The following is a 24,853-nucleotide window of genomic DNA, read 5'->3' on the forward strand; positions in this document are numbered from 1 at the left end:
TTTAACAGGACAGCCTCTGGTTGTGTGAGAAGACATGTGAAACTGGAATGCTATCTTCCCCTCAGTATTCCCCACAGGAACTAACAGAGCTCTGGAAAGTGAAGGAATTATGTGGAGATCCTTGTAGATGTGAGGAAAGATGATAGATACCACCTTAGTAGTCCTGATTGTGTGTTTAATAGTGGAAATTTCACCTATAATGTAATCAATATTTGCTAATCCATTTTGATAAAAATGGACTGATGCTGTCCAGAGTAGCATTTTTCTATAGGTGAGATGTTTGTTAGTTTATCTTAAACTTTTGGTTTTGTCAATTTCCTTTTTTATAAAGTCAAAGGACTATTGGTAATTAATGCACATATGAATTCCAACTAGCTTGTTTGAAATGTGTATTAGGATGATAATAGTGTAGAACCACTGCTATACATGAGTCAGCAGGTGCAAGGTTCCATGCCAGCACATCCCTTTACAGGATTAATGTAATCCACAACCGCAAACTGGGGGAGGGTTGTAACCGGGTACTTGCTCATGTGGGGTTGGGATAGTTAGATTTTAGGATTTATATTGAGTTTGTGTATACTTTTTAGTGATTTGGATGTAAGATATCAAACTTTGCTTATACCAAATCTTGAACTACAGCAAATAATAACCAGATTCAAAGGAATTTGCATCTTTCTGATGACTAGAAAAAAAGTTTGAGCAACATATGGAGAATATCCATTAAACTGCATAACTTGTCAGCATATTGCACAGCTATTTTGAATAAATTCAGCAGCTTAATCTTAACTGTGATCTTTTTTCCCTATAGATGTGTAAATAGGATACAGCAACAAGGAGATAAGAATACTGATCTAAACTTTCCACACACTTATCGAGGTAGCTCTGTTCTTTTCTCAAAGGCTTCCTTAAATTATTTCCTTTCTCCCTTAAAGCAGAGTTTAAGTGCCCTTTTCTAGTGCAACAGTAGTTGTCCTTGTGGCTTTATGCTTGCAGGTATTACAAATGAAAATGAGATTTTAAATTACATGTTCTGAGTAAAATACATGGGTGGGTCTGCTTAAAACTGATTCTTCTATAGAAATTCTCACCAGTGCAGCATGAAACTTGAAGAAACCTGCATGCTAATATTCCATTTAATCTGGGAATTATGCACCTCTAAAACTCACAGGTACTAATTTATTAAAAATATACATGCAGGAGTTACAAGCATCATTTCAAATAGGCCTCTGTCCCTGTTTATGAAATCCACGTTAAATACGTACAGGAAGAGTGGTAGAAATTGTAGATGCTCTTCTGGGGTAGGCTTGGGCTGAACAGCACTGTGCATCTTCAGAAGAGACCAGTTAAAAAAAAAAAAAAAAAGGTTACCACCGTACTAACATAGTGTCTCCATTTTCTATAGAATAAAACTGCAAGGGCTTTAGGTCATTTTCTAGTTCAATTTCTTTGCCTTCCATCTAGAAGAAAAAAAAAAAATTCAGGCTCATTTAAAATGCACACTGTTAGGTAAGTCTTTTGGTGAAAGATGGCCAGGGGAAAAAATTTAAGTCCAAAGGAGTTGGATAAGGCCTAAAAATAGCAAAGACTGCTGGCCTTTAAGTGAAATCTATTTCATTCTATAATATTTTAGAATGCAGTGTTGACCTTTTAAATACAACTTATGTTGTTACTTACTTTAGAACTTTCGTAGGACAATTTCAGTTCTGAACCAGGAATTTTAAGTAGACGATACAGCAAGCCTTTGACCTTCTGAATAGTCATAGAATCTGTCAAGAAAAATCAAATAGTTAACCAGGCAACCTGATTATGTACTTACATCCTAGCAGCTTTTAAGTTTTACCAGATCATACTGTCAATCAAATATGGTTTTTATGTCTGAATCAATTCTCTTTGGTAGACTAGACTGATAAGTAACATGCTACTACCTAAAAATATTTTCATCCAACATAGGTTCATGATTTATTTTTCCTTTCAGGTCTAAGTGACCTTCATGACCTATAGTACAGTTTTCATATATATCACTCAGATTTTGGTGTGATATTTCTTTTGCAACTCCTCCTTAATGCTTTAGGAGCAGGAGTCTCAACTTTTGAAGCACAAAGAAATGAATGTCATTGTGGAACACTTAATGTATGTTTCAGGATTTAATTAGTTCCAAACAAAATGCTAGTAGCGTTATGGATTGGTTCATAACAAAGTGACAAGACGATACTCAAAGTTCCATAATGAAAATAAGTTTAGTTTGTACAAGAGAGGTTTCCCATTGTGTGTGTCTGGTACAAAGATATTGATTTTCTTTGAAGGCACAGCAATAGTGAGTTATTTCTGTAATATCACACAATGTACTTAGAAAACTATTTTTCTATCAAACATTTTTGTAAAAGCTGTATCTGATTTTATGCAACTTGTGATAATAAATGTTATTTTTATTTTAGAATAAAAACTGAATAAGTCTTTCCTCATAGAACAAATTCAGACATATCTGTTGAAAGAGACATTTAGTATGTATATAAATATTTAATAGCGTTCTTCCCTTGATGTTTAGCTAGGTCAGTACAACTCCACTTCAAACTGTTAAAGCCTTGAGTGGAGTGTCAGAGGCAGGAGCACATTCTAGTTTAGACATAACTGAACCTTTTCCTCAGCATGACTATTATAATGAAAGGAGATTCTGCAGAAACTGACATATAATAGTCAAGGAAGACTAAGCCAGGAATTTAATCGAAACAAGCAAGGAACACAGAGTTGATGTCCAAGTCAGAATTGGGTTTCTTAGAATCTAAGCTATAAATTTAGCATAATTTGGAGCGTGTGGCCTATAGGGATTTACAACACTGTGCTCAGAGAGCCCCAAAACAGCATGGAAACTAATTTGGGCTACAATGCTATCATTACACAAAGCATAAGATTCAATTTTTTTGTTTCACTTCTGGGAGACTATATATAAATACCTTTCCATCAATCACATTTACTTACACCACAACTCTTCCTTCAGCACCCGTGTTTGACTCCAGTACTTACAAACAGGTCTGAGGGCAACCAAATATTAGTTGTACTTCCACAAGTACTAACCTTAAATTTTTAAATAATCTCATACTTTTTATCAAAGGCAGAGGGGTTGGTAATCATGCAGGTTTCCCCTGTCAGCATTTCTAGCTTGACAGCAAATTGGCATACAGACTGAATCATGCTCATACCATCAGTGCCAACTTAAGTCTTGTGATGTAGAAGCATCCACTAGGAAGGGGAAGGACTAGAGCTTGTTTTCCACACATTACTGAACAGCCATCATATGGTAATGACTGTCATTACTGACTTTTAACCAGTAACCTTGAGGTGAAAGGTTCCATTATCCTGCTAGCAACTGTAAACAGAACAAGTTGGTCTTCCCCCCTCTCAGCAGCATTCTGAAGCAGCTGCCTCCAGATTTCTTCAGGAAAGGGAGTATTTAAAAAAAAACAACCCACAAAGGAACTGCTGTGGCATTGAAATGAACAATTAACTTTCCTGTTTTTACCTGGTAGTTTCTTCTCTATAGGTTTCTGATCAGGTTTGTCCGGACATTTAATTGTCAAAGCTTTAAAAAAAATGAGAAAGTCAGTCATAATGAGAAGCGTAACTGAAGTTTGAGCACAATTCCATTATATGAACTTTAGATCCACTGGTACCAGGCATTAATTTCTGTTTCTTTAAGTGCGAATACAATTTGCATAAATCCTTTGGGCACTTAGTAAGTTGGAATTCCCTGCATGCTAAGTGAGCTGCAAAGACAAACAGTGAATGTGCCAGTTAAGATGGATTTAAAAAAAAAAAAAAAAATCAAATGTTCTAAAGTCATTCCGCTCCCGCCTGAGAGGGACATGATTTTTTGATCATTTGGAAATGCACATCCCAGAAAGCTAAAACCCAGGCTGCTACTCTCCCAAGCCCCCAATAAAAAGGGAGGATGTTGAATATTAGGTAGCATTAAAAAAAAAATCTATATAAATGCCCAATCAATCACATTTAACAACCTTAGTAGGGTGGAAGTCCTAAGCTGCAAATTTGATTTCTACTGGCATAGATCTACTGCTCTGGACAGAAGTCCTAAATCATGGGTACTTCTGTTCAAGTCAGCAGAATGAAGGCTTTTGTTTCCCGTTAGACTGGCTGAATTGAACTCATGGCTGGAATCTGCCTGCCTCCCCACCCCAAAAATTAAAAGAGTAATGCTGTGGTTGGAAAGGCCAAGGATAGAGACTCAGCCTTACAGATGAGTGTAATTGAAGGTATTAATCTGCCTGGATTCTGACTCTTGGGTCTTAGCTCCATAGCCCAAGGCAGGCTGTAACTACTAGCTCTCACAGACCTTGGATCATAGTGTTTCTGGCATGCATATGGGGGATAAAGGGACATGAAGGATCAAAGTAGCCCAGTCTACCCTGCCAATCCTTATAGCATACCATGGCTGTAATACCATAATACTTCCTCTTCACCCTCCCTGCTGCATCCTGAAAGTCTGCAGGGATCATATTGTCAAAAAAAAATCATACATCCAGATAAGTCAGTTGTACAGTCTGGGAAGTAGCTATGTGGGACCAGAGTTAAGGCAGTCTAGGGAACCTTTACAAGGGAGATCCTGACACACATGCCATTCTAATAAAGCTGTAAATACATCCATAGAGCCTTAACTATCAGTTTGTTTCTGGGAAGTGTATTCAACTTCAAGATGAACTGGAAGGCAATTTTTGTGCCCTTTACTGTTCCTTTTTGGTGTACAACTTGGCTTCAAGGGTACTTAAAGCACCTATTCCTTACTGCTCCAGGGAGAGTATTTTAAATGCAAAATATATAATTTTATTGATTTCTGGCCTCTTACTTAGCAGCTGATTTTTCAGAATGAAAGGCTGTTGTCGTTTCAGTTCACCTTCTTCAGGAGCACCATATTCTGTTAATAAAAAACACACACAAATGAAATCAACAAACTAGATTAGTGGTAAACAGACGGAAGAAAGAACAAAAGAAAGCTGTGGAGATAGTTCAGCTAAAATTCTCTCTCCAGTTTAAGTCATCGCATAGGAAAACTTTCCGGTAATTGTCTGTGGGACAACATGGTATCCAGGTCATGCAACGACCATGAAACTCTACTGCCTCTCTCTGTTATGCTACCATAGGAGCTAAGCAGTCCTGCTTTCCACAGTCCAGGAGCTCAGTAGGTGGGCTCCAGCAGTGCTATGAGCTAAAAACATCCATTAGCAGATCTCAACTCCTGTTAACATGATAATACTGAGAATAATTTCACTCATTTTCAATAATCACCTTTAAAAAAAAAAAAGGCTTCTAGAGAAGATTTTTCAGCATGGAATAGCAACTTGGATACTGGGCATTTAAAAAGCAAAATAGGATGCCTGAAGTATTCATCTGTTTGTCAAAACCCAGAACACTTTTCCAACTCACATCCATTTCTTAGTTGCAGTGAGAGCACCCCAGGAACAAACAGTCTGTGCGCAGCTGTGGCCAGCATGCTCCTGTGCTTTCTGTATTTGTAATAGCATATCTCTGAACAATGTTCTTGACTAAAGAAAGCCAAGCAAGAAGGTAGTTGTAAAGCAGGGCCAAAGAGCTGCAGCAAAAAGTAAGGGTCACAATGTAACAGCAAGACAGTTCAATCAGTAGAGCAATGCAATTCAAAAATTCAAAAGTTCAGTCTGAGGGGCTGGACTCCACAAGCCCTTTTGCGAGCTGAAAAAGTGACTGAGAAGGCAGCCTCTCCTAGGTCTGTCTTTACTCTAGTGGGATATAATCAGGGACAGTATATGGACACTGCCACTTTAGCTACTGAAGGAAAATGGAACAAGGAGCTACCTACGTAATGGGAAATGGAGGATTAGAATTTGGTTGGATATGCAAGAAATCAGAAGACAACATACACAAGAAGCTATCTGATTAACTCCACAGAATCTCCTTGTCTTACAAGAAATTCAACTGCACTTAACCTACAGGAGCTGCCAGGGCATAGGATCATACCTCCAGCCTGATGGGAGTGCTCCTTTGGCTGACATTTCTGGAAACAGTTACTAACAGTCACTAAGAAGGACAGGGATGCAACCTCATGCTGCGAGTGTCCCTAGCCTGTTGCCAGAAGCTGGGAATGGTCCACAAAGGATGGATCACTTGATGATTGCCCTTTCCATTCATTCCCTCTGAAGCAGCTGGCATTGGCCACTGTCAGAAGACAGGCTACTGAGCTAGATGGACCATTGGTCTGCTCCAGTCTGCCTACCTGGTTGATTTCTAGGGGGCCTCTCATGTTCTTACTGGAAGACCCCCTAGAAATCAACCAGAAGGTCTTGGTGGGCAGGTGGGCTGTAAATAGCTCCTTAAAGTCAGCTTGCCTGACTGCCTAGACAGTACAGGACTGCAGCAGGGCACTGACAACTTCAGGATATTCCTGTCCTGAAAAAACTGTAAACTTAAAGGGAAAGGAGCAGAGTGCCAGTGTCAGAGGGCTGTTTTGAAACTAATTAGAAGCAGTAACGCTGGCGATTGGGAGAACGACTACAGAACCGTTGACCGTCCTGCAGTTCTGCATGCTGGCCTTTTCCAAACCAGTCGGAGCATGTGGGCAGAAAGGTCCTTATATTGCTTGACCTTGTTTTTGTTTTCTTCCTTTCTCTTCAAATATGGCAAGTTGAAAAAATAAACGAGGCCCCCAGAACAGAAGGACAAATCATTAAAAGATCTCTGCCACCTCTGTACACTGAAAACATCAGAACATACATAATACCAAAGCAGGGAAATCTTCATTTCACCTCGACTGTACTTACTAAGGCAGAGTAACTGGTACCTAGGATGAGCAGCAAGAAATTCCTCATTTGGTCTGTTTTTGTCTGGATTCTGATTTCCACCAGCCGTTATCCAGTCATTGCCAAACATTTTGCGATAGTCAAGCTCTGCTCCCTTTCTTTCATCAGGAAAGATCTATATCGACAAGTACAAAACACTTACTGGGTCACTAAACTACATTTCCAAAAAAACCCAAGTTCATAATCCTTCAAGAGTCAAGATTTCTAGATATTAGTTACTTGTATGTTCAGCACCTTATAAAACTGCAAAGAGTCTGGAAAAATCTCAACTCCCACAACCAATTCAGACTCAGTTTAGTCAATGTCATCAGTGCTCTCAGAGTACAGTCTGAAAACAATATTATGAGGTATGAAAGCTCAGAGCACAATGATTTCTTAACTATGGAACAAGTCATATGGTTTTGAAAGTTCTCTATATTTTCAACATCCCAGCATCAATTATTACAATGATACTGTATTTTGAAAAGGATAACACTGAGGTTGTCATGTGTACATATGTTATAATTTCTGACCTGAAAAGGGGGAAAAGAAAAAATGGCAAGCTACTTTAAATGGTTTTGTTAAACCTATTTAACTCAAAAGTTCTATACAGGGGGAGAAAGATCCATTTGTGACATCAATAGGACTTAGGTATTTTTGAAAAATTTACCTTAAGTGTCTTGCCCAAGGTTACAATGAGTTAATAGCAAAGCCAAGAACAGAATCCAGGGTTTCCTGATTCTGTCCATTTTCAAAGTGAAGGTTTCCAGCTATACACATGCATTAATTGAGACAGGGAAGAAACTCCAGACACCCTCCCACTTTCCCAATGCTTTTACAGTGACACTTTTTCCAGAACCCTTTGTGAGATTAGTTGGGGGGAAAAAAAACAACACCACCACATCACATACCTCAGATTTGTTCAGAACCTTTAATTGGCCTATTTTGGCAATGATAAGCTGCCTCACGGTCTCTGGGCTCTTCTCTGTGCCCATCAAAGGGTTATTCTGACAGTGCAGTGACTGCAAACATTGAAGCTTATCAAGCTCATTGATAAATGACCACTGGAAAGAAAAGGGAAAAGAATTGCAAAACTGGATTTTTTTTTTTTTTTTTTTTTTTTTTTTTTAAAGTATTAAAGAAAAATGTCTGACCAAAACAGCACACAGTCCGGACAGACACTACCACACACAGACCATCATCAGTGACACTTCTCTGGTTAGCCGACCCTAATCTTTTTTTGTTGTTTCAATTTCAACACAACCTACTTTACTGAATACCACTTTCCTCTTGCTTCACTTAGCTTATAAAAATGAAAGACACTTTGAAGGAACTGAAAGATAAACAGGTGGAATAGCAAACAGGGCATGGATGGAGTTTTCAGTGGGTGTAAATTATTGATACATATTAGAGCATCAACATTCCAGAAAGGTTTTCTACTCATTGTATGTAGAGATTCCTGGAATTGAGGTGTGATGCTTGGCCTAGATGTGACATTGCTTCCCATGGCACAGTTCAATTATTTTGAGGAGCTGTCTGTCCATTTTATTTTTTGAAGTGCCTCCTTGCCAATACACTCAGAGCAGGACTGTCTACAGAAACCCATTAATTTAATATTATACTGGGGGAATCACATGATGCAAGAGGTAGCAATGTTCTCTGCAGGGTTAGGTGGTGACGAGACTAGAATTGCAGGGAATCATGCTGGAGAAGGGCCTATGGGTAGGTCTACACCGCATTTAAAAATCCAGGGCTGGCGCATTTCAGCTGACTCAGGCTCATGGGGTTTGGGCTTCGGGGCTGTTTAACTGCGTTGCAGACGTCCGGGCTCGGGCTGGAGCCTGTGAGATGGGAGGGTCCCAGAGCTCGGGCTGAAGCTCAGCCCGAACATCTATACCACAATTAAACAGCCCCATGAGCCCGAGTCAGTTGGCACAGGCCAGCTGCGGGTGTCTAACTGCCATGTAGACATACCCTAACAGAGCAGGTAAGAGACATGATCCGGATCAAGATGTGAAAGGTCAACTGAAAAGAGAAAGTTTGTAACAAATGGTCATGGATGATGAAATGATGAGAAAAAAGAAAGGTCTAGGAAAGGTGCATGTGTATAATATACAAGTGAAGAAGGGATAGGAAAGTGGAGTTCAGGAATTAGAGATAGTTCAGCAGTTTTGGCCTCTTGACAGTTTGAAGAAGCTAGGTAAGTGGATAAGAGAATTTGGCCTTGTCTACACTGGCGCTGCACAGCGCTGCAACTTGCTGCGCTCAGGGGTGTGAACTCCCCCCCCCCCCGAGCGCAGCACAGTAAAGCGCCAGTGTAATCGGTGCCACAGCGGCAGTGCTGTGAATCACCAAGTGTAGCCAAGGCCTTTGAGATGAAGGCAGATTATGTCATGGGTAGGATGAAAAGTGATAGGGTTTATTTGAACTTGACATTTCCAAGCTCTCAAATAATGGAGGGGGATTAGAAGGAGCAATATAGCTGTGACCTAAAGATAATTACAGTAGATGTTCATAAGTAGCAATATATCAGTGCCCTTTTGCTATGTTACTCCTAAGCAGCTGTTGCTGTTATGAGGAGTGTCCACAATTCACAGTAGTGAAAGTGTTCCCTGGGGAAATGTTGCTTGTACGTTGCAGTTGCTCTTACAAGGTGTTGCTGCAAACAAGCATCTATTGTATTATGATGCCACTTCTGGAACATGAGCATTTGTATTTAATTTTAATTTATCAGACAAGAAATCCAATTCATTCTCTGCACGTACATCTAGTGAGCAATGATTTTGCCAATTTCTAACTTCAGTTAATATATCTATATAGAAAATACAAGCTTTCCAACTAATTTAAAAGGGAACCCAAACAGTGGCAGTGTGTCTATACGCCCTAGCAGTCACCTGATTCCTATCCAACTTAATGCTCAAGGAACTGCACATCAGGTATGATCATATTTTGTCATTGGTTTAGCTTAATGAATCATTTTAAACAATATAAGAACACTGTAATCCTTAAAAGAATAATTTAAATCAAAGAAACATCTCTCTCAGGATGCGCTTCTTTTTGGTATCCGCAAGCCTTGCTATCAAAGGTCATGTGATCCAGTTCCCAATTAATCTTTGGGAAAGTTGGGATAGCAACCTCAAAGCCCAACCCTGAAAAGTGCTGAACATCCTCTACTTTCATTAAAGAGACAAAGCCCCTACCACATTACGGGGGCACTAGGACCCAGATGGTACCCCCCCCCCACACCTGACCTCAGGGGAAAACTGCAGAGAGGAGCCAGCCAAAGACTCCAGCCACTTGGGGCAGAAACAGCCAAAGCAGGGACCTCTAGGCATTCCAACAATTTCCTACAGTTGAAACTTTCTCTGCTCTGTGCTGACTAGCTGTTTGCTCAAACGCTCCCCCTCCCTCAGTCTCTTCACACCCACCCCTCTCACTATCTACTCCCCTGCCCCGTCCCCTTGCCCCCTTCCCTTTTCTTTCCATGTAGCTAAACCTATCCTAAATAAACCACCCCCCACCCCACCAAAAAAAATCATGAAACTAACCTGCCATTTGCCACCATCACACTGTTCACACTACTTCCTCCACCCTCTGTCCGTCTGGTCTAATTAGCAGACAAGCTCTTCAGGGCAGGGACCATCTACTACTCTGTCTGCAGTCTGAACATTCCTGGCTGGCCATAGGCACTTCCATAATAATAATAATAACAACAACTCATTATCAACCAACCATGGTTAAGTCACCAGGAGAGGAGGACATAAAGCACCTTTCAGCATGGGTCCCTTCTAGGGCTGGCGATTAATCGCAGTTATCTAACACTATTAACTCAAAAAAAAATTGCGATTAAAAATTAATCTTCATTAATCGCAATTTTAATTGTGCTGCTAACAATAGAATACCAATTGAAATTTAAATATTTTGGATGTTTTTCTACATTTTCAAATACACAGATTTACAACAATTACAACACAGAATGCAAAATGTACAGTGCTCACTTTTTACTACAAATATTTGCACTGTAAAAAATGATAAACAAAAGAAATAGTATTTTTCAATTCACATCATACAAGTACTGTAGTGCAATCTCTTTATCGTGAAAGCACATCTTACAAGTAGAATTTATTACTTAAGTCCACTCAAAAACAAAACCATGTAAAACTTTAGCGCCTACAAGTCCACTCAGTCCTACTTCTTGTTCAGCTAATTGCTAAGCCAAACAAGTTTGTTTACATGTACGGGAGATAATGCTGTCCGCTTGTTATTTACAATGTCACCTGAAAGTGAGAACAGGTGTTTGCATGGCACTTTTATAGCCAGCATTGCAAGGTGTTTACGTGCCAGATATGCTAAAAATTCATATGCCCCTTCATGCTTCGGCCACCATTTCAGAGGACATGCTTCCATGTCAATAACACTTGTTAAAAAAATAATGCATTAATTTGTGACTGAACGCCTTGGGGGAGAATTGTATGTCTCTTGTTCTGTTTTACCCGCATTCTGCCATATATTTCGTGTTATAGCAGTCTCATATGATGACCCAGCACATTGTTTTCAGAACACTTTTACTGCAGATTTGACAAAACACAAAGAAGGTATCAACGTGAGATTTCTAAAGATAGCTACTGCACTCGACCCAAGGTTTAAGAATCTGAAGTGCCTTCCAAAATCTGAAAGGGACGGGGTGTGGAGCATGCTATCATAAAAGTCTTAAAAGAGCAACACACTGATGCAGAAATTAGAGAACCCCAACTACCAAAAAAGAAAACCAACCTTCTGCTGGTGGCTTCAGACTCAGATGATGAAAATGAACATGTGTGGGTCCACACTGCTTTGGATCCTTATCGAGCCAAACCCATCATCAGCATGGACACATCCTCTGGAATGGTGGTTGAAGAATGAAGGGACATATGAATCTGTAGCGCATCTGGCACGTAAATATCTTGTAATGCCAGCTACCACAGAGCCAGCCGAACACCTGTTCTCACTTTCAGGTGACCTTGTAAACAAGAAGCGGGCAGCATTATCTCCTGCAAATATAAATAAACTTGTTTGTCTGAGCGATTGGCTGAACAAGTAGTAGGACTGAGTGGACTTTTAGGCTCTAAAGTTTTGTTGTTTTCTTTTTGAATGCAGGTTTTTTTGTACATAATTCTACATTTGTAAGTTCAACTTTCATGATAAAGAGATTGTACTACACTACTTGTATTAGGTGAATTGAAAAATACTATTTTGTTTTTTTACAGTGCAAATATTTGTAATAAAAAACAAAGTGAGCACTATACACTTTGTAGCCTGTGCTGTAATTGAAAACAATATATTTGAAAATGTAAAAAACATTCAAGAATATTTAAATCAATGGTATTCTATTATTATTTAAACGCGAGATTAATTTTTTTAAATTGTTTGACAGCCCTAGCCCCTTCATATCCTTTACCGGAAGAGTATACGTACAATATAAATAAGTCTTTTGTACACGTGCCTTTCACAAAAGCAATGATGATGCAATTTCCTTCGTCAAATAAGAAACATGATAAGCTGGTAGCACAAGAGTAACGTTTCACTTAGAAAGGCAATGGAAAAGACCAGGAATAAGAACTTAAGAATGGCCATACTGGGTCAGACCAATGGTCCATCTAGCTCAGTATCCTGTCTTCCGATAGTGGCCAATGCCAGGTTTCCCAGAGGGAATGAACAGAACAGGTAATCATCAAGTGATCCATTCTGTCGCCCATTTCCAGCATCTGGCCCAAAGAGTCTAGGGACATTTCAGAGCATGGTTTTGCATCCCTACCCATCCTGGCTAATAGTCATTGATGGACCTATCCTCCATGAACTTATCTAATTCTTTTTTGAGCTCCGTTATAGTCTTAGCCTTCACAACATTCTCTGGCAAGGAGTTCCACAGGTTGACTGTGCATTGTGTGACGAAATACTTCCTTTTGTTTTAAACCTGCTGCCTATTAATTTCATTTGGTGATCCCCAGTTCTTGTGTTGTGAGAAGGAGTAAACAACATTTACTTCCTCCACACCAGTCATGATTTTATAGACCTCTATCATATCCCCCCTTAGTTGTCTCTTTTCCAAGCTGAGAAGTCCCAATCTTATTAATCTCTCCTCATACGGAAGCTGTTCTATACACCTAATCATTTTTGTTGTCCTTTTCTGTACCTTTTCCAATTCCAATGTATCTTTTTTGAGATGGGCCAGATTTGCATGCAGTATTCAAGATGTGGGCATACCATGGATTTATATAGAAGCATTATGATATTTTCTGTCTTATTATCTATCCCTTTCCTAATGATTCCCAACATTCTGTTTGCTTTTTCGACTGCCACTGCACACTGAGTGGATGTTTTCAGACAACTATCCACAATGACTTCAAGATCTTTCTTGAGGGGTAACAGCTAATTTAGACCCCATCATTTTATATGTATAGTTGGGATTATGTTTTCCAATGTGCACTACTTTGCATTTATCAACATTGAATTTCATCTGCCATTTTGTTGACCAGTCATGGTAACTCATGAGACTTCTGCTCTGAGTGATAAGTTTCTCATTTGACTGCATTTAGGTAACTTTGGAGGAGAAAATAGTATTGCATAGGACAAGCAATTTAGAAGCCAGCTGGGCTTAACTTTCTGGTGCCCCTCTAACTGCCAGAGCAAGCAAACTGGCAGAAAATAGCAGCCTGTATCAAGAGGCTAGAGAACATCTGACAAAGGCCTTTGTCCTTGGTCTGAAATACTTTATCACTGGAGGAAGAATAAAAGAGTAAACATTGCTAGCCACATGACACCATTGCTTGGAATGGAGAAGAGTAAAAAAACAAAACCACATCACCAAAACACTACTGTTATTAATGCTAAAGCCGCAATCCTTCCCACACTAAACTGTGCAAGTCCCCAAGATTTTAGAACCGCAGTCCTTACCTGCTTTTAATTTCTTGTCCCAGCTTCAACTTGAAATTGTTCAATGACTGAGTAATAGTATGTGGCACTACTAACTGGGAGAATCATACTCGTACTTCAAACAAATGGACAGTATCACAGAGCTATTCTGCAGAAATGGTAAATTCATCAATCTCACAGTCCTCCCATATGACAAGACAGACACCGTGAGAAAGACACACACTATGCTAGACAATTCATAGATTCCAAGGACAAAAGGGACCATTTCAATCATCTCATCCGACCATCTGTATAACACAGAACTTCCTCAAAATAATTCCTAGAGCAGATCTTTTAGAAAAATATCCGATCTTGATTTTAAAATGGTCAGTGATGGAGACTCCACCATGACCCTTGGTAAATTGTTCCAATGGCTAGTTACCCTCAGGAAAAAAATTACACCTTACTTTCAGTCTGAATTTGTCTAGCTTCAACTTCTAGCCATTGGATCGTGTTATATGTTTCTCTGCTAGACTGAAGAGTTCATTATTAAATGTTTTTCCCCATGTCAATTCTTATAGACTAATCATGTCACCCCTTAACCTTCCCTTTGTTAGACTCAAAGAGCTGAATCTAATTAGCTTATCACAGACATAGTTTTTAATCCTTTAATCATTCTCATGCCTGTTCCTGAATCCCCTCCAATTCATCAACATCCTTCTTGAATTGTGGGCACCAGAACTGGACACAGTATAGCAGCAGTAGTTGCACCAGTGCCAAACAGAGGTAAAATAACTTCTCTACTCATACTCAAAAGTCCCGTTTGTGCATCTGAGCATCCCATTAGCTCTTTTGGCCACAGCGCCACATTGGGAGCTTATGTTCAGCTGATTATCCACCATAACCCCTAATCTTTTTCAAAGTCACTACTTCCCAGGATAGAGTCCCCCATCACGTAAGTATATCCTACGTCCTTTGTTCCTAGATGTACACATTTACATTTAGCTGTATTAAAACGCACATTGTTTGCTTGCGCCCAGTTTACCAAGCAATCGAGACTGCTCGAATCAGTGACCTGTCCGCTTCATTATTTACCACTTCCCCAATTTTGGGTCATCTGCGAATGATTATCAGTGATGATTTTATGTTTTCTTCCAGACACAGAAGGGACATTGTCTAGGTAAAATTCTGTTTTTCCCTTCACCAGTTAGATCGGTTACTAATATCACCACCATGGACTATTAACACTGAAAAACCATTTTGAAATCCAATATAAATTTTTCACCATTTGTTTGTTTATTTCTTGCAATTCACTTAAGCACAAAACAGTTAAACTTTATAGGTCTGTCAATTTCACTTTCAGCTACTCAAGCACTAGAAGAATGCTGAGGTGTTTGGATTCCATTCAATGCATGGGAATGGCTAAAGGCCAGAAACAGTTCTCAGCAATTTATTTAAAAAAAAAAAAAATCCTGTTAAAGCTGAGTTTTGAAAAGCTTTTAAAAAAAAAATCTAGCTAAAGCTAGATATTGATCAAAGAATTTGACATAGGTTTTTTGCCATTACATAATACATAATCAGGGAAAATGAAAAAGCAATTTTACAAATTCTCGTTAAACAAAAAATTAAAGAAATGTGAAAATCACCAAAAATCTTTCTTACTTGTGATATTTTATTGTCATCTACTGCAAGACGTTGTAATAAAGGAAACATTTTAGTCTTGCGTCCTAGGAAAAGGAGAATAAATTTAAAAGACATCAGTGACGATCTAAAATATAGAAATATAATACAGTGCTTACTTTACTTACCAAATCCACCATCAGGAAAGTGTATAGAAGAAATTCCAGTGTTTGAAAGAATTAGTTGTTCTAATCTGAAATTTAGAAGTTAAAGTACATCTGTTAAAAAGATTTTAGTAAAAATACTGAAGTTTTTACGTGATACAACCCATGTTAACTTTTTGACAGCAAGCCTTGTGATTTTAAGAACAATGTTACCAACTACCAACTTCACAGCTGGTAACCAAAATTTAAAAGGCAGTTTACGAAAGGACAGCAGTGGAGTTCCAAACTTTCAAAATGGCAGATTGCTTTGGAGGTACTAATCTTCACAATGGCTTGATTTTTTGTTTAAAATGGTCTACTGCTCCCTTCCCTTATGAACCTTGTTTTTGGTATAACGGTTTAAGTAACTTTGCAACTGATCATTCATCAGGTTCCACATATTTGAATGGACACAGAAGTAGATGAAGTTGAGTAGGGAGAAAACCGTATTTTTTCCTAAATCACATACCCAAATGCAAAGTGGCATTTCATGCCAGCTCAGCACTGTAACTACCAAGATGCTGCTGTGCAGGAATCTATGGAACAAGATGTTATCACTACAAAAGACCCCAGAGCTTTTCAGCAAGGTGGAAACATTCTTAAAGCATGCACTCCAGGACAAATACCAAAGTTTTGAATCCCAGTAATAGGAAGCATCAAGATGCTGGGTTGGTTTTTTTGTTTTGTTTTTTTAATATCGAGGCATTCTTCAGACCAGGATATTACTGCTTTAGGAAAGGTTCTAAATGGGATTTTTCCATACAGCCAATTTTGTATTCTTGATTTGTTTGAAATTTCCATTAAAATCCACTCTTCACATAGATTAAGAAGGTTAGAAACTTGGATTTTTAATCAAACATAATTTTTGAAAATCCTGCGAACAATTTTGAGTACGGCATTCTTTCCACATATTAACAAGATTTCTCCAAAGCTAACAAAGATATCATTAATAGAATTCATGACAATCCTAAAACATACATGTTCGTAACCAGTTGAAGATACGTATGACCATCTGAGGCAAGCCGAGTGTAGGACCTGGAAAGCCTTCTCTACAACACACTCCTATTCAGGAGAGAGAGAGTGGTCCCAAAACTACAAACCACCTGCATTTGTAGAGCTGCCCTTGAGATGGAGGAGAAAAGGGTGTGGGATTGGAGAACTCTTATAAAAACATTCTGTCCCGCACACCCTTCTCCTATTTTGGGTCACATCCTCTCTCCCCACCTCACCCCACCTTGGAGGCATGCAATCTGTAAGTGTAGCATCACCCAGGGAAGAAGTAAGGAAGGGCCTTAGGGCTGGTCTACATTCCAAAGCTAGGTTGACCTAGCTACGTCACTCAGGGGTGTGAAAAAAAGAGACATTGTTAACCCTAAGCCCCAGGGTAGACAGTGCTAGAAGTCTTCCATTGACCTAGCTACCACCTCTTGGGGAGGTGGATTCACCACAGCAATGGAAGAACCCCTTCCATCACTGTAGTAAGTGTCTACACTGAAGTCTACAGCAGTGAAGCACCTGTGCTGCTGTAGCATTTCTAGTTTAAGAAAAGGTTACTTAAGGCTTATCTACACAGGGAGATTTGTCAGTATAGCTATAGTGGTATAATTATACTGAAACAGCTGTGACAAAGTTCCTCCTCTGCCTTGGTGGGTCCTGCGCTTATTGGTGGATTTTGATTGCCTCAGAGATTCACAGCAGCCCTCAGTTTGGCCACTTTTGCTAGTGGCTCAAACCTGCTGTCCACTCAGCTAACTTCATCACTGGCCAGCATGGGGGGAAAACGGAGAACAATCCCCCACAATCTGTGTCCCACCTAGTGGGTTGGGGACAGGCCAGATCCCTTTCCAATTTAGACCTTCCCTTCTGGTGTTTCCTCACAGACCAGGTCAATCCTCCTGTGTCCGATCAGGAGTTGGAAGGGAGGGGGGGAACCCGGGCCCACCCTCTACACTGGGTTCCAGCCCAGGACCCTGTGGACAGCAGCCGTCTACAATGTTCCCTGTGTGACAGCTACACCTCCCTGGGCTACTTCCCCCAGCACCTTCTTTATCCCCACTGCAGGATCTTCCTCCTGAAGCCTGATCATGCTTGAACTCTTCACTCCTCCAGCAGCACGCCTTCTCACTCCTTGCTCACCCCCCTACTAACTGATGGGAGGTCCTTTTTAAACCAGGTGTCTTGATTAGCCTGCCTGCCATAATTGATTCTAGCAGATTCCTGATTGCTCTAGGGCAGCCCCTGCTCTGATCATTCAGGGAACAGAAAACTGTTCATCCAGTGGCCAGTATATTTACCTTCTACCAGACCCCTGTACCTCACTGGCCTGGGTCTGTCACACAGCTACGTTGGTACAATTCCCCATGTGGATGGACACTGTTTTGGGATTTAGGGTACACCTACACCAGGGGTGGGCAAACTACAGCCCGCAGGCCACATCCAGCCCGCCAGACGATTTAATCTGGTCCTCAAGCTCCTGCTGGGGAGCAGGGTCTGGGGCTTGCCGCACTCCTGTGCTCCAGGCAGGGAGCGGGGTCTTGGGCTGCTTCACGCATGCATGCCACGGCTCTACGCAGCTCCCGGAAGCAGCAGCATGCCTCTCCTCTGGCTCCTACATTTAGGGGCAGACAGGGGGCTCTGTGTGCTGCCGTCGCCCAAGCGCCACCCCCGCAGCTCCCATTGGCCAGGAACTGCAGCTAATGGGAGCTGCAGGGGCGGCACCTGCAGATGGGACAGTGCGCAGAGCTGCCTGGCTATGCCTCCGCATAGGAGCTGGAGGCGGGACATGCCGCTGCTTCCGGGAGCTGCTTGAGGTAAGCACCGCCCAGAGCCTGCCCCCTGAGTCCTTCCCACACCCCAACCCCCTGCCCTGATCCCTCTCCTGCTCTCCGAACCCCTTGATCCCAGCCAAGACCACCCTCCTGCACCCCAAACCCCTCATCCCCAGCCCCACAGCTCACATCTCCAGCCGGAGCCCTCACCCGCCCCCTGCACTCCAACCTCCTGCCCCAGCCTGGACCCCGCCTCGCGCACCCTGAACTCATTTCTGGCCGCACCTCCAGCCAGAGCCCTCATCCACTCCTGCAACTCAATCCCAATTTCATGAGCATTCATGGCCCCGCCATACAATTTCCATACCCAGTTGTGGCCCTTGGGCCAAGAATTTTGCCCACCCCGGCCTACACTGTAATCAGAGGTGTGACTACTGCACATGTAGACATAGCTAGATCAAAACTAGCTTGGGTAACTCAAATAATAGCAGTGACATCTTGAACAACAGCAGTGAAAGGTGTGACTGCTGTGTACACATAGCCTCAGCGTGCTTTTTTTTGGTTTAACATGTGTCTTTTTGGAAGTTGTTAACCTAAACCAAAAAAAGGCACTTTAAATCCAAAATGAAAGCATCCATACAGGGAATAACAGCAACAAATAATTATACTAGTGTAGGTATGCTGGTAAATTTCCCAGTGTGGACAAACTCTTAGGCTTGGTCTATACTTAAAATTTGTATTGGCATAGCTACTGCGGGATGTGAAAAAACCACGCCCCTGACTGACACAGCTATGCTGACAAAATCCTCATTGTAGAAGCAGCTATACTGACAGAAGAGGGCTTCTGTTGGCATAGGTAATGTCATTCGGGAAGATAGTGTTCCTGCACCAGCAGAAAAACTCCTCCTGTTGGCGTAAGCTACATCTACACTAGGGGGTTATGCTGGCATAACTATGCTGACATAGGCTCTGTAGCGTAGCCATAGTCCTAGTGTTAACTGGGGAGAGGAGCAGGTGGTGGGTGGAAATGCCTTCTTCTGTGCGATTGTAGGGATTAAAAAAGTGAGGCTCTGCCTCCATCCCTGTCTGATCACCCTTTTCCCCCCCGACCCCCCCGAAGGAAGGAGAGAAGACAAATAATTTTGTGGGATCCTTTCATCTCCATGGCTAAAAGACAAGAGCTGCCAGCCAATTAAACATCCTTGGCTATGTGACCACCTATAAAAATCTCTGGTTGACGGCATGCCAATCAGAATAGTAATCCATTCAGTGTGTTGCCCAACATCATTTCCCAGAATCAGACTGACATATAGGAAGGGAGTGGTCATATGTAGTTATTTAATGCATTTAATAACTGGCATTATGTATCCATTAGCACAGAATTGCCCCTCTAAATCAGGAGCAATCTCCAAAGCTCCTTATCATAGGAAGCCCACTGAGGTTCTAAGAGCTAGTTGTCCTGAAAAGGGTTTTCTCTAGGTTTTGGTCCTATAATTGCAATATCTGAACTTCAAACTGTTGTTTAAAAAATAAATAAATCACTAATTCCATAAATATCTTAATAAAAACATGCTTTAATTAAATCTTAAAATAAAACTAAATCCTTCCCCAGATTAAGTTAAATAGTTCAGATATTCTCCACAAAAGAGCAAAAAAACCTTCATTCTCAAAATTCTGTAACTTTCACTAGCAAGGCAATATTATCATGCTTCAAACCACGAAGCATATGTGAATGAATCCATTTACAGAGCATGACAAAGAATTTACAGTAAAGTTCTTTAACAATTACCTGGGGAGATATGCTATTAGCTGCAGTTGACTTCCATCAATTAATTGGTTGTTTGAAAGGTCTAACAATTTCAAGGTCTGTAGAACATTAATGGGTCTGTAAGCATTACAAAAAATGCAATTATGTTTTTAAATTGTTTTAAAATATTTACACTCATATACACACACACAATAATAAAATCAGTGTGTTCACACATAAGTATCCCAAATCACACAGTATGTTAAGATCTCCTTTGCAAGATTACCAGGGTAATGGTAATTTAACTCACTACTGGAATTTAGTTTGATTTTAATCAGACATGCCATATAACTTTATGCATACAGTATATTAATCACAAAAGGATGACTTTAGCATTTAAAGCTAAACCTCATACCTTTCTAAAACTGTAATATCATTAGAAGCAAGGTACAATTCTTCAAGTGCTGGCCACCCCGGAGCACACAGAAGAACCTAATAGGAAAAACTTTATTTAGTATAACTGTATATATGCCAGAATCTGTGCATCACATAAGTTTTACTTAAATCACATTCAAAATATGTCAAAACTATCTAAAATAAGCTATCTGGAATACTGTTTATTTCACTAACCCTTCCTATTTAATAGTAACTATACCTCTGATCCTGTATCTCATCTACTAGTACAGATGGTAGCCAGTAGGATTCCACACAGACACAGTATTCACTGTTACTGGACTGGGATCCATATTTCAAAAAGAAACTGCTGCAGGGAAACCGACAACATTGCCATTTAAATTGTAACTTTAGGATAGTGTCACCCAGTCTTCCCCCATTCTGTGAACCACCATTTTCCATTTGGATTTTCATGTTTGGTTTACAGAATCAAGAACTTGGGAAAACTTTAAGGTTAGCCAAACAAGACTTTTTCTAAGATATAGGGCTCTGAAAAGTCTCCACTGTTTTCTGTGGAACTATGCCAAATTGGCTTAGTCTAGAAACCTCAAGATTTTATTTTAGTCCTGGATAGGATCTAATGCACAGTATTATTTCTGATAGAGGCAGGTTGACAATTTAATCTATCACTTTTAGGCCAGGCTTACGCTAGGGAAAAGGCCCACTGCTGACACCCTGCGCCAGTAACAAGTCATCTTCCTAGTGTACACAAGGTGTAAAATGAAGGTAACTAACTTTAAAGCAATTTGCACGTTTCCATGCATGGAAACAACTCAGACTTTCATTTTCCTATGTTAGATCTGAGTTCATAGAAATAGGCTTTATTATACTACCGGATGTTTGTCAGCTCCTTTATAAATACATTAAACCACCTACTATACAAAGTGATGCCAGAACCACATTTCATAAAGAATCTCAATATGGTTATAGCAAAGTGGCTCAGTCACATAAAAACAGCTTTAAAAAAAAGTCAGTGTTGAAAGGTGAACTGTCAGGCTGGAGGGAGGTTACTAGTGGAGTTTTTTTTTTTTTTTTTTTAAACTGACCTTGGCACAAAAAGTGGGAATGTGCTAATAAAGTTTGCAGATTACATGAAGCTGGGAGGTATTGCCAATACAGAGAAGGACCGGGATATCATACAGGAAGATCTGGATGACCTTGTAAACCGGAGTAATAGTAATAGGATGAAATTTAACAGTGAAAAGTGCAAGGTTATGTATTTAGGGATTAATAACAATTTTTGTTATGAGCGGGGGATGCATCACTTGGAAGTAACAGAGGAGGAGAAGGACCTTGGAGTATTGGTTGATCACAGGATGACTATGAGCCGCCAATGTGATATGGCTGTGAAAAAAGCCAATGGGATGCATCAGGCGAGTAGAGATAAGGAGGTGTTAGTACCGTTATACAAGGCACTAGTGAGACCTCATCTGGAATAGTGTGTGCAGTTCTGATCTCCCATGTTTAAGAAGGATGAATTCAAACTGGAACAGGTAGGGAAGGGCTACTAGGATGATCCGCTGAATGGAAAACCTGTCTTATGAAAGGACACTCAAAGAGCTTGGCATGTTTAGCCTAACCAAAAGAAGGCTGAGGGGAGATACGATTGCCCTCTATACATATATTAGAGGAATAAATACCAGGAAGGGAGAGGAATTATTTAAGCTCAGTACCAATACGGACACAAGAACAAATGGATATAAACTGACCATCAGGAAGTTTAGACTTGAAATTAGACGAAGGTGTCCAACCATCAGAGGAGTGAAGTTCTGGAACAGCCTTCCAAGGGGAGTAGTGGGGGCAAAAGACATATCTGGCTTCAAGACTAAGCTTGATAAGTTTATGGAGGGGATGGTATAATGGGATAGCCTAATTTTGGCAATTGTTTTTTGCCTTCCTCCGCAGCATGAGGCATGGGTCATTTGCTAGAAGATTCTCTGCATCTTGAAGTCTTTAAACCATGATTTGAGGACTTCAATGGCTCAGACACAGGTTTGATACAGGAGCGGGTGGGTGAGATTCTTTGGCCTGCGTTGTGCAGGAGGTCAGACTAGATGATCATAATGGTCACTTCTGACCTTAAAGTCTATGATACTATGATCTATATTAGAAAAGTTGCACCAGTATAACAAACTGAAAATCAATTTACACAAGCACACATCCTTAACGTAGATACATTAGAACCAGATTAAACTTCAGATAAACTAAACCTATTTAATTCAGTAATTTACCAATTTAACCTGGTTTAAGTGTGTCTGCATTAGGGTTTCATGCCAGTGTAACAAGCAATTTTAGACTGATTTAATTATACTGGTGCATCTTTTCTCTAATATAGATCAGACTCAACTTTGGAAGATTGTATGATCTAGTGTAAAAGCCTCTATTATGTTTTTACTGACCCATGAAACCAAATGACTAACAAAAACAATTTACTTCATAAATGTAAGAAGCTCATTACCTCTGCCCATGTTACTCCAGTTCGATTAAGTGCCAGAACCCTCAATTTACCAAGTGTACAGGTTATAGAAGCAGAATCAGATGGAAATTTCATCTTGTTTTCACTGTAGCAAAAGAATAAATAGGTTCTTATTTCTACAGCGTAAAACAAACAACTCAATTATTCAACTAAACCACCAATTTAGAATTACATATTTCAAAACAAAAAGGAAGACATAGGATTACATGCCATTAGAGAGGCACATTGTCAAGGACTTTGTATATTTAAATAGTTTCCAACCTATTTAGAAAAATGCCTTGGTAGTTTGAGTGCAAACTCTTTTCTTGCCAATTTTATTTTCCTCTACCATGTATGTGTATATTTGTTGCCAATCTGAGTTCATCACATATGCTAGCCTGATGGCATTAGGAGTTTTGGATTTTTTTTAAAGGGAGTGGGGGAGGAGGGGTTAGTTTAAGTACTGAAGCATTAAGGTGGGAAAAGAATTATTTGTTACCAGAAATAAAAGTGACAAGTCAAATTTCGGGCCTATCACCCTTGACGCTGTATCTTTAGAAACAGATTAAAATGAGGGTTTCAGCAGGAAATTCTTAAGAGATTCATTTTATGACAAAATGCCATAGAGATTCCCAGACCTAGCCGTCACTTAATGCTCCAGTAAAGCATCTACATTTTTAACAGAATGACAAATTAATGTATCGGTTATTGTTAGCAGCTAGCCTTTGTATTGTACATTATTGGGGAAATGCGGTGGCGACTCCTATGAAATAGTGGTATAGTAAAATATGGACTCTTCTTGTAATGGGAAAGCTTTCACACCAGATATGTACACAAGAGAAGCACCAAAAAGAGGATAGGTATTTACAAACTTAGCCACCCTTTTTAGTGTACTCAGAACAGACGACTCCCCTATCAGCAAGCCAGAATCTTTAGCCAGGTTCTTTCAATACCTTGTAAGAACATAAGCACAGCCATAGTGGGTCAGACCACTGGTCCATATAGCCCAGTATCTGGTCTTTCAACCATGGTCAATGACAGGTGCGTCAGAGGGAATGAACAGAACAGGTAATTATCAAGTGATCCAACCCATCATCCATTCCCAGCTTCTGGCAAAAAGGCTAGGGACACTTCAGAACGTAGTTTTGCATCCTGAATAACTAATAAGTAATGTTCAATGTAGCATGCTAAGGTTTTATTTTAACTTTGCCTTAATAAAAACATTTTTTAAAAAAGATTAAAACTAAATATTATGCATAAATGCCAGAACATTGATAAAATAAGGATTTTAAGGACTCAGCCACAGAAAATTGCTGAAATTAAAGAGTTTATACATGGTGCCATAGTGTCCTGAAACTAACTCTAGGTCCTATTTCCCTCCAAAAATCTCTTTCCTCAGTGCTTGTAGATAGAGGGAAATATACCAGAAGAGCTATGTCAGTATACTAGTATAGATATGCAGGTAAATCTCCCCATGTAGACAAGCACTTCGAGATTTCATGGCAGGCTTCCCCAATTTTCATCTGCTCTCACCCTCCCCCTACCAAAATTGTTTATTCTACAATTGTGTACCTACTTGCAACCTTTTTTTTATTATTATTATTATTTAAACTGACAAAAGGGCCAAATAAATCCAAAAATTCTGTTTGTGTCATCATAAGCACCAATTTTTATACAATCCATTTGAATCATAACTCCAGAAAACGCTATAAATCTGGATTACAAATTTTAAGCACTCAAGGATTAAAATTTTATATCAGAGTAATTAAAACTAATTATCTGTGTTCTCTTATTTTTCCTGCTTATAAATAGTCAAGGTCCTGTATACTCTGCAGCCAACTGGGCCTAAATCCTGCAGCAACTTCATTTTGGCAGCATACTGGTGCTGAATT

General features: G+C 40.0%; 2 protein-coding genes across 6 annotated transcripts in view; one reads left to right on the plus strand and one right to left on the minus strand.

Moving 5' to 3' along the window:
- Positions 1–786, plus strand: part of B3GALNT2 (beta-1,3-N-acetylgalactosaminyltransferase 2) — a 37,730-nt gene extending 36,944 nt beyond the window's left edge. For all 4 annotated transcript variants that reach the window (XM_054022327.1, XM_054022329.1, XM_054022326.1 and 1 more), the window contains exon 12: positions 9–786. In XM_054022327.1, coding sequence (XP_053878302.1) covers positions 9–143 — 135 coding nt within the window. In that variant the 3' untranslated portion in view covers positions 144–786. The remainder of the gene's footprint in view (positions 1–8) is intronic.
- Positions 787–1,162: 376 nt separating this feature from the next.
- The window catches only part of TBCE (tubulin folding cofactor E), a 91,682-nt gene continuing 67,991 nt past the window's right edge, over positions 1,163–24,853 (minus strand). For both annotated transcript variants that reach the window (XM_054022324.1, XM_054022323.1), the window contains exons 7-17: positions 22,965–23,067; positions 20,469–20,545; positions 20,096–20,191; positions 15,524–15,588; positions 15,378–15,442; positions 7,736–7,888; positions 6,807–6,960; positions 4,859–4,927; positions 3,518–3,577; positions 1,675–1,766; positions 1,163–1,457 (exon numbers count right to left, since the gene is read on the minus strand). In XM_054022324.1, coding sequence (XP_053878299.1) covers positions 1,365–1,457; positions 1,675–1,766; positions 3,518–3,577; positions 4,859–4,927; positions 6,807–6,960; positions 7,736–7,888; positions 15,378–15,442; positions 15,524–15,588; positions 20,096–20,191; positions 20,469–20,545; positions 22,965–23,067 — 1,027 coding nt within the window. In that variant the 3' untranslated portion in view covers positions 1,163–1,364. The remainder of the gene's footprint in view (positions 1,458–1,674; positions 1,767–3,517; positions 3,578–4,858; positions 4,928–6,806; positions 6,961–7,735; positions 7,889–15,377; positions 15,443–15,523; positions 15,589–20,095; positions 20,192–20,468; positions 20,546–22,964; positions 23,068–24,853) is intronic.

The sequence above is a fragment of the Malaclemys terrapin genome, chromosome 3 (assembly GCF_027887155.1).
Source record: "Malaclemys terrapin pileata isolate rMalTer1 chromosome 3, rMalTer1.hap1, whole genome shotgun sequence".
In the NCBI taxonomy this organism is placed as follows: domain Eukaryota; kingdom Metazoa; phylum Chordata; order Testudines; family Emydidae; genus Malaclemys; species Malaclemys terrapin.